Source organism: Staurois parvus, unplaced genomic scaffold (assembly GCF_062004578.1).
Source record: "Staurois parvus isolate SC_StPar_1 unplaced genomic scaffold, SC_StPar_1.0 ptg000723l, whole genome shotgun sequence".
NCBI lineage: Eukaryota > Metazoa > Chordata > Amphibia > Anura > Ranidae > Staurois > Staurois parvus.
In genome coordinates this window covers 1-9,666 of record NW_028318519.1, presented here as the reverse complement: position 1 = coordinate 9,666, position 9,666 = coordinate 1, and the positions used below count along the sequence as shown (strand labels likewise).

The 9,666-nt window shown below is 46.4% G+C and overlaps 1 protein-coding gene across 1 annotated transcript; it reads left to right on the top strand.

The window, feature by feature from the left end:
* The first annotated feature begins 332 nt into the window (after positions 1–332).
* On the top strand, positions 333–8,836 carry LOC149445367 (lymphokine-activated killer T-cell-originated protein kinase-like). Its single transcript, XM_089653867.1, has 3 exons — positions 333–529; positions 4,899–4,995; positions 8,480–8,836. The coding sequence occupies exons 1-3, from the start codon at positions 448–450 to the stop codon at positions 8,685–8,687; spliced, it is 387 nt and encodes a 128-aa protein (XP_089509993.1). The 5' UTR covers positions 333–447; the 3' UTR covers positions 8,688–8,836.
* Positions 8,837–9,666: the final 830 nt, after the last annotated feature.

The window sequence follows — 9,666 nt, the reverse complement described above, 5'->3', positions numbered from 1 at the left end:
GTTAAAAAAATGATATACATTTCCTATGGGTGCAGTGTTGCATGACTGCGCAATTGTTCAAATGCAAAGTGTGACAGCGCTGAGAGCTGGAGATTGGCCTGGGCAGGAGGGGGTAGAAGTGCCCTGTAGGCGCGTTTAAAAATCGCGTTAACAAGTAGTGTACCCAGAAGACAACCTGCGTTCTACTGTCAACGACTTTATTTAGACACGCAGTGATGTCATCAGTCACGTAACCAAGGAGAGCTTGGCGGAGGCGAGCGCGCAGTTAGCGCTTGTCGGTTTCGGCTCCTCCTCCTCCTCGCGTCGCGCCGACCCGGCGCATGAGTAGTAAGCAAAGGGGAAACGCAGGCATGTACGCGTTACGTCGAGGTTCGGGGGCGCGCACGTCGTTCTGGATTTGAAGGAAAAGGCGGGAGAAGGGCCTGCTGAAGTGATCGGGAAACCAGGATGTCGGGGCGCAGCAGTGATGGGACTACGGCGGCCGAGACCTTCAAGACCCCATTGAAGGTGGACCGGCGGAACTCTTCTGGTGAGTGAAGGGGGGCACCGCTGGGACTTGCAGTGCGGGGCTGGTGTGTAAATAGTATGGGGGAGGAGCAGAGAGAAATTATTAATGTTCCGTATGTAGTGAGCCTGTCATCATGGGGGCCACAGGGCACGGTCACACCATTTGGGTTATCATATGTGTGGACTGTGTCCCCATTGGGGGGGGTTTACTTCCGGTGTCTCCATGGGGGGGTTTACTTCCGGTGTCTCCATGGGGGGATTTTACTTCCGGTGTCTCCATTGGGGGGGGGGGGGGATTTTTACTTCCGGTGTCCCCATTGAGGGGGGGATTTCACTTCCTGTGTCATAGCTAAAACAGGAAGTGTGAGGAAATCCTCCTAAAGTGTCCCAGAGCTAGTGTCCCCATTGCATGTGAGAGGTAATCCCTTAAAAGTGTCACATGAACTAGTGTCCCCATTGGGGGTCGATTTCAGTTCCTGTGTCCCCATTGGGGGATTTCACTTCCGGTGTCCCCGTTGGGGGTCGATTTCACTTCCTGTGTCATAACTAAAACAGGAGGTGTCGGAAATCCTCCTAAAGTGTCCCCAGAGCTAGTGTCCCCATTGAATGTGTGAGGTAATCCCTTCAAAATGTTGTCACATTATTATTTTATTATTCAATATTTATAAACATGAACTTGTGTCCCCATTGGGGAGATTATCCTTCACTTCCTGTCTCATAGACAACACAACTAGTGTCCCCATTGGGGAGATTATCCTTCACTTCCTGTCTCATAGACAACACAACTAGTGTCCCCATTGGGGAGATTATCCTTCACTTCCTGTCTCATAGACAACACCACTAGTGTCCCCATTGGGGGTCGATTTCAGTTCCTGTGTCATAACTGAAACAGGAGGTGTCGGAAATCCTCCTAAAGTGTCCCCAGAGCTAGTGTCCCCATTGAATGTGAGAGGTAATCTCTTCAAAATGTTGTCACATGAACTTGTGTGCCCATTGGGGAGATTATCCTTCACTTCCTGTCTCATACACAACTAGTGTCCCCATTGGCGAGATTTTCTTTCACTTCTTGTCTTATAGACAACACAACAACTAGTGTTCCCTTTTGGAAATTATCCTTCACTTCCTGTCTCATAGACAACACAACTAGTTTCCCCATTAGGGAGATTTCCCTTCACTTCCTGTCTCAGACAGCACAACTAGTGTGTCCCCATTGGGGAGATTGTCCTTCTCTTCCTGTCTCATAGACAACACAACTACTAGTGTTCCCTTTTGGGGAGATTTCCCTTCACTTCCTGTCCCATAGCCAAAACTGGAAATGAGAGGAAATCCAAGTGTCCCCGTCAGGTGATTTCCTCTCACTTCCCTTCAAATCCCTTCAAAGCAAGCTGCAGCCTTTCAACTGTTGTGGGACTACATTTCCCAAGAGGCACTGTAAGAGTGACAGTTACAATCATGACTTGCAGAGGCATGATGGGACTTGTAGTTCTCCAACAGCTGTTAGGGATGCAGGTTGCCCACCCCTGCTCCAGAGTGTTGTCACCAGAACTAGTGTCCCCCAAATGATTTCTCCCACTTCCTGTTTTGGTGACGACCCAGCATTTGGGTTTTTCTATCATTTCTCTATTTCACAAATGGGGTGAATCTCTCGGGGGGGGGGGGGGGGGGCAGAGAGCAATACAACCCTGACAGGGGATCTAATCCCTCTCCGCCATATCCAAAATTACAATAAAAAAAAGTTTGTTATTTATACTTTTATTTTCATACTTTTATTTCCACCTAGTGATCCCGCCTTTGCACCGGGACTAGACCGCTGAATGGCCGCCTTCCTCCGTGCCGAAGTCTTTACAACTTTGGCGGCTGCCCACTCCTGGCCCCTCCCCCTGTAAGATGCCCCCATAGCAAACCGCTTACTATGGGGGCACCCAAGCAGGCATGCTCGCAGCTGTGCGTGTCTATTCACTCACAGAGCCATGGATTGGCCCTGTCCCCTCCTCCTGATAGGCTCACTGCCTGTGATTGACAGCAGCAAGAGCCAATGGCTGCCTCAGCCAGTCAGGAGTGAGAGCCCCCAGAGAAACGGGACTTGAGGGGGCTCGGGGTGGGGTGCTACTGCTGCACACAGGTTTTTTTATCATTTTGGTGGTGGGTCAGTGATGGTCTGGGGAGGCATATCCATGGAGGGACACACAGACCTCTACAGGCTAGACAATGGCACCCTGACTGCCATTAGGTATCGGGATGAAATCCTTGGACCCATTGTTAGACCCTACACTGGTACAGTGGGTCCTGGGTTCCTCCTGGTGCAGCGGGCCCTGGGTTCCTCCTGGTGCACGGCAATGCCCGGCCTCATGTGGGGAGAGTATGCAAGCAGTTCCAAGAGGATGAAGGAATTGATACCATTGAATGGCCCCCACGCTCGCCTGACCTAAATCCAATAGAACACCTCTGGGATGTCATGTTTTGGTCCATCCGACACCACCAGGTTGCCCCTCAGACTGTCCAGGAGCTCAGTGATGCCCTGGTCCAGATCTGGGAGGAAATCCCCCAGGACACCATCCGTCATCTCATTAGGAGCCTCCCCCCGACATTGTCAGGCATGCATACAAGCAAGTGGGGGTCATACAAACTACTGAGGACCATTCTGAGTTGCTGCAATGACATTTCAGAAAAATGGACTCGCCTGCTGCATCATTTTTTCACTTTGATTTTCGGGGGTCTTTGAATTCAGTCCTCTGTAGGTCGATCATTTTAATTTCCATCAAACTATGGGGCATCCTTACATTCCTAACACATTACCCCGTCCATGTCAGTATAGAGATCCAGCAGGAGATGTCTCTCCATTGAGATCTGATGTGTTTTCAAAGTGTTCCTTTCATTTGTTTTGAGCCGTGTATATAATGTTTTGGGGGTTTTGTGTAATCTTCAGACCTAAAATTATTTTGTGAATGTGTGCAGAAACAGCTCTGGCACACAGGAGATTTATTATGTAGTATTCATTTAGTTTATTTATGATTTTTCTTTTATTTATTATTATACAGGATTTATGGCGCCAACAGTTTGCTCAGCACTTTACAATATAATGGGAGACAATACAGCAATGATACAGTTCAATACAAGAGGGTTAGGAGGGCCCTGTAATGTAGGAGTATTATCACCCTAACAAATATTAAGATGACAAAATATTAACCCCTAATCCTAACTTAACTCTAAGGCTCCATGCTCCTAGTACAGGAGATGACCAGAGACTGCGGACGCAGTACAGGAGATGACCAGAGACTGCGGACGCAGTACAGGAGATGACCAGAGACTGCGGACGCAGTACAGGAGATGACCAGAGACTGCGGACGCAGTACAGGGGATGACCAGAGACTGCGGACGCAGTACAGGGGATGACCAGAGACTGCGGACGCAGTACAGGGGATGACCAGAGACTGCGGACGCAGTACAGGGGATGACCAGAGACTGCGGACGCAGTACAGGGGATGACCAGAGACTGCGGACGCAGTACAGGGGATGACCAGAGACTGCGGACGCAGTACAGGGGATGACCAGAGACTGCGGACGCAGTACAGGGGATGACCAGAGACTGCGGACGCAGTACAGGGGATGACCAGAGACTGCGGACGCAGTACAGGGGATGACCAGAGACTGCGGACGCAGTACAGGGGATGACCAGAGACTGCGGACGCAGTACAGGGAAAATACCAGGGACATAGTAGAGATGACCAGAGACTGCAGAGCTTTTGGGGAGGGAGAGGCAGCAGGTACCTGAATTTGACAGGTACCCACTCCCACTTCCGCGGAGTTATCCTTCCCTCTTCTTCCTGCGCCGGCTTCTGTAACAGCCGGGTGCCCATTGCGTATGCGCGAGAAGCGCTGCGCTTTGTGAATGGCCCGGTGCCTTCTGGGACCTTTCATGTGTGGGACCATTCACAAAGCGCAGCGCTTCTCGCGCATGTGCACCCGTCTGTTATGGAAGACTGTACAGCGCTGGAGTGAGGGACAGGTAAGGTCCTGCAGGAGAGAAGAGCTGAGCGGCCGGCCCGGTATTCTGACATGGTGGCGGCTGAAATACCGAACCAGCCGCTTTATATTCGCTCCATAAGATGCACTGACATCTCCCCCCTTTTTTTGGGGGGGGGGGGGGGGGGAGTGCATCTTATGGAGAGAAAAATACGGGAGTTTCCTGTTACAGGTTATGATTTTCATGGCTTAATCGGCCGAGTTTAGTAATTGGTGGTTCAGTCGGATATTAGACCGACCCGATTTTTCGTTCGATAAACAAAATATCGAATAGTTTTGTACCATCTATGGCCTGCATTACAGTATCATTAAGAAAATCTTGAGACATGCATCCTCCAAGCTAATCACCTGAACCTTCTTTGTCACAGATGTGTCTACTCCATCGCCAACGTTCGCCATCCCGGCTTCACCGTTTATGCAGAAGTTTGGTTATGGAACCGGGGTCAGTGTTTACCTGATGAAGAGGTGAGCCCAATGTTGATTTTGGCAGAAAATAAAGGGAGGGGGGGGGGGGAAAGCTAGGACAGGCAAGTTCTGCCTCTTGCCAATTGTATGTCAGAAGCTACAGGGACACTGATTTTAGGGCACTGTGATTAGACAGGTGGAAGTTGGTGGAGCGTGGAATAGAAAAAAGTCAGGATTGGTGTGCGTGTGACCAAACCTCCTCCTTGCACCACAAACCACCATGTGCTGGTATATGAATGCGTTCTCCTTTACAGACTTCCATACTAGAAGAGGTCTGTATTAGACTGATGTATGACGGCCCTTCCAGTGACGGTCAAGGACCTCCACTCACCCTCCTCTAGTGAGGTCCTGGTACTTACAGAGCTGAAGGATGCTCCCCTGGGGTACGAGGATCCTGACACTGCTAGTTCTGAGATTCTATTTTTTTTTTTTTTTTATTTAAACAAAACTCTTTAGCATCGGAATAGGTTTTACATAATCAAAGATATTGGTGCTAAGCCAGAGATCGATGACCAAGGCTCCCAGTTGACTGACTTTTGTTTGGGGTAGCCCTATGTTGAATGATCAAGTGTTCCTTTGGAGGAATAGAGTTTTTAATATGGGTTCGGCACTCCTTAACCCCTTGGCGACGGTGCCTCCTGGAACCTTTAACCCTTTGAGGACCGTAAGATTTTGAAACGCCAAAAGAATCAATTTTTTTGTTTTTAAAGTTCGTACACTTCAGTTGCTGTAACTAAGCCATTTCATGAAATAACTGGCAAAAAACTAGATCCATTTGTTGATAAGAACTAATATTTTGACTCAAACCAAAAAAAAAAAAAGTTTTAAGTTCTTAATCAGATGATACACGCAATTAAAAACATGGGGCAAATACGTCCCTTGGTCCTCAAAGGGTTAAGGGGTTTTAGGGTCATGTGATTGCCATTATTTGCTGCCACGGCGGTCACATGATCGAAAGAGGAGATGGGGACCTTTTCGTGAGTACTGAACATGTGTGCTGGGAGCGAGCAGGGCGCGCACTCTCAGCACATTTGTTCTCCTAGATTGTAAGCTCGAGAGAGCAGGGCCCTCAAACCTCTTGTGTATTTTGTTACTGTATTGTCTCATGTTCTGTCCCCCACTACAATGTACAGCGCTGAGCAAACCTTTTGGCGCTATATAAATACTGTATAATAATAGAACGCAAATGTGCGGCCGCTCGGTGTCTAGGCCGGGAGGCCACACATTTTCTTTTGGCTGGTACCAGGTTAAACAGAAGAGGGTGCGGTGATATTCATCTAGTTAAGGTAGAATGTACATTTGGAGTAAGGGAGGGTTATAACCCCTGTCAGTTTGTTTGCCATCTGTGTCCCATTGGGGAGATTTATCTTCACTTCCTGTCTCATAGGCAAACCAGGAAGTGAGAGGAAATCCCCGCACATTTAGAGAATTTCTTGGTGACTCAGAAGTCACCAGAACTAGTGTCTCTATTGCAAAAATTCCACTCTATTACAAAAGTAGTTTTTTTTTTTTTTTTTTTTTTGATAACGGTAAACAGGACAAGTAGTGAAGGTGAGTCTCCCTACCAGGCACAGACAGCAGTAAAAACACTGACTGGTTCTAATCCCTCTCCATTATATCCAAACGTACATAAAAAAAAAAAAAATCCCACTTTCTTGCCTTTAGTTATACTTTAACTGCTCCCACGCTGCTCTATAGCAGAAATACTGTTACAGGGCGGTGCAGCTGCACAAAATAAATATAAATACACACACACACGATTTTTGGGTAGGGGGGTGCACCACCATTGGCAGCCTCAGCTGTCGATCACTGACTCCCGGCCGGTGATTCCCCGCCAGCACCCGGCGATTGCTGATGGGGTAGAGACCTATATGTAAACAATACAGATCTCTCCCCTGTCGGCTCCTGCATACTGCTTTTGTAAGGCTCTGCATTGCAGAACCATGCAAAGCAGTGTATTTACAGTGTAAAGCAGGGACACCGTAAATTGGCACACAGTTAACCCCTTTGATCACCCCAGAGGTTGACTCCTTCCTGCCCAGTGTCATTAGTGCAGTGGCAGTTCTTTTTATTAGCACTGATCACTGTACTGGTGTCAGAGAATGGCAGTGACATTGTGTAAACAATACAGATCTCTCCCCTGTCAGCTCCTGCATACTGCTTTGTAAGGCTCTGCATAGCAGAACCATACAAAGCAGTGTGTTTACAGTGTAAAGCAGGGACACAGTAAAATAGCACACAGTTAACAACACTTTGATCACCCCAGATGTTAACTCCTTCCTGCCCAGTGTCATTAGTGCAGTGTCAATGCTTTTTATTAGCACTGATCACTGTATTGGTGTCAATGGAGATGGCAGTGCCAGTCAGTACCACCCCAGTGTCAGAGTGCCCGCTGCAGTCCCACTATAAGTTGCTGATCGCCGCCATTACTTTTAAAAAAAAAAAAAAAAAACAAACCCCAGTATATATACACCGCCATTTGTAGACGCTACAACTTGCATGTAAACCTATTCATTTACACGTATTTGTGGTTTGTTTTTTTTGTTTTGTTTTTTTAGCAAAGACTTGTAGCAGAATACATTTTGGCCTAAATTTTATGATGAAATTTGATTTTTAAAAAAAAAAAAAAAAAAAAGTTTGGACATGTTTAATAGCAAAAAGTAAAAAATATACTGTAGGTTGGTGGGGGTTTCCAAAATTGGTGATCTTATGTTTTTTTAGAGCTCAAAAAATGAAAAACACACAGGCAAACAAATACCACCGAAAGAAAGCTCTATTTGTGGGGGGACTTAAATTTCATTTGGGTGCAGCGCTGCATGACCGCGCAGTTGTCAGTTAAAGTAATGCAGCGCCGTATCACAAAAAATGGCCTGATCAGGAAGGGGGGTAAATCCTCTTTGGGGCAATTGGTTAGCTCCTTATCGCCGACAGTACACAAATATGCTGGGCCTTGATGCCGAGAGGCTGCATATTTGTGTACCTAATGTAAACCGACATGCCGGGAGCTCGCACCTGGAGTTTGCATGTTCTCCCTGTGCCTGCGTGGGTTTCCTCTGGGTACTCCGGTTTCCTCCCACCCTCCAAAGACATGCTGGTAGGATAATTGGATCCCGTCTAAATTGTCCCTAGTATGTGTATGTATGAATGTGAGTTAGGGACCTTAGATTGTACACTCCTTGAGGGTTAGGGACTGATGTGAATGTACAATATACATGTAAAGTGCTCCGTAAATTGACGGCGCTATATAAGTACCTGAAATAAATATTTCACGGAATGGTCCCAATTACTGCTTGCAAAAGGGAGCTTTCTGACCATGTGATGGCCAATCGCAGCGGTCACATGACCCTAAACCCCACCTTTCCTCCTGGCTTCACACACCCCTTAAAGGGCCAGGAGGCACCGGCAGCAAGGGGTTAAGACGATTTTGCTTGCCCGTTGCATTATAGCTGTCAAAGTTCATGTAATCCTGTTTTGTGTGTTTTAGGTCTCCAAAGGGTTTGTCTCACTCCCCGTGGGCCGTCAAGAAGATCAGTAAGCAGTGTGACAAATCCAGCAAGAACGTTTATGAGGAGAGGTTGAATGTGGAGGCCAAGATCCTAAAGGATTTGCTGCACCCCAACATTGTTGGTAAATTGTGTTTGTGGTTTTTTTTTTTTTTTGTTTTTTTTTTTTTCCCTCAAAGAAATACCTAAAACATTTTCTATATATTCTAGACCGACGGGGGTAGTAGAGCATTAAACACAGGCAGCCCCATATTTTACCTTCTGGCAGCTAAATCTATTTTAGGGGAAATCTTTGGATTGAGTCTTGGTTCACACTGACGCGGTGTGGAACTCGCACTGGTTTCTACACGGCATCATAATCGCACCCCGTTCATGCGAAACGCTGCTGTGTATTTTAAGGTAGCAACACCCCAAAATCTGATCGCAAAATGACATGCGATGTGCAGAATCGGATCGTGTGGGTTTGAACACCGATGCGATCCGATTCTGGTGCAGACAGAAAAGTGTCCTGCACTATTTTGGTGCATTTTTTTTTTTTTTTTTTTTTTTTTTTGCCATACAAAATCTAGGGCTCAAATTGCACCGCACAGAAATTGCATGTGATTTGCACAGGGGTGCGGTTCCTGTGCGAATCGCATGCGATGTGCCGCACCGCATCAGTGTGACCCAGGGCTGACCATGGATATTTCTGCTACGACTGAGTTTGTTATAAAAATTAATAGCCTGTAAAAGTAAAATCATTTTTTATTTTTGAAAGGTGGTCTGCATAATGGTGGGGCTTGATGTAGACTGTCAGATGTTTAACCACTTCAAGTCTGGACACTTTCACCCCCTTCCAGTCCACGCCAATTTTCAGCTTTCAGTGCTGTTCACACTTTACATGACTGCACAGTTGTCATTCAACACTGTACTGTGTATGTGAATTTTTTTAGCTTTTTTTTTTTTTTTTTTTTTTTTTTTTTTTTTTTTTTCTTTTGAGACAGATAAAACTTTATTTTGGTATTCACCACTGGGATTTTTTTTTTCTTGCTATATAAAAGTCCAAAAATTTTGGAAGGTTTTTCTTAATAAATTTCGGCCAAGATTTATGAAGAGATTATTTGCAAAATTTTATACGTTATCTTTAGTTAAAAAAAAAAAACAAATTGGTTTATAACCAGAATTACAC

What these genes read in the sequence shown, in the direction of transcription:
- LOC149445367 (XM_089653867.1), top strand. Translation starts at nt 448, where the DNA reads ATGTCGGGGCGCAGCAGTGATGGGACTACGGCGGCCGAGACCTTCAAG. An exon ending in GGACCGGCGGAACTCTTCTG is followed by an intron (nt 530 to 4,898) that starts GTGAGTGAAGGG and finishes TCTTTGTCACAG; the next exon opens with ATGTGTCTACTCCATCGCCA. An exon ending in AGTGTTTACCTGATGAAGAG is followed by an intron (nt 4,996 to 8,479) that starts GTGAGCCCAATG and finishes TGTGTGTTTTAG; the next exon opens with GTCTCCAAAGGGTTTGTCTC.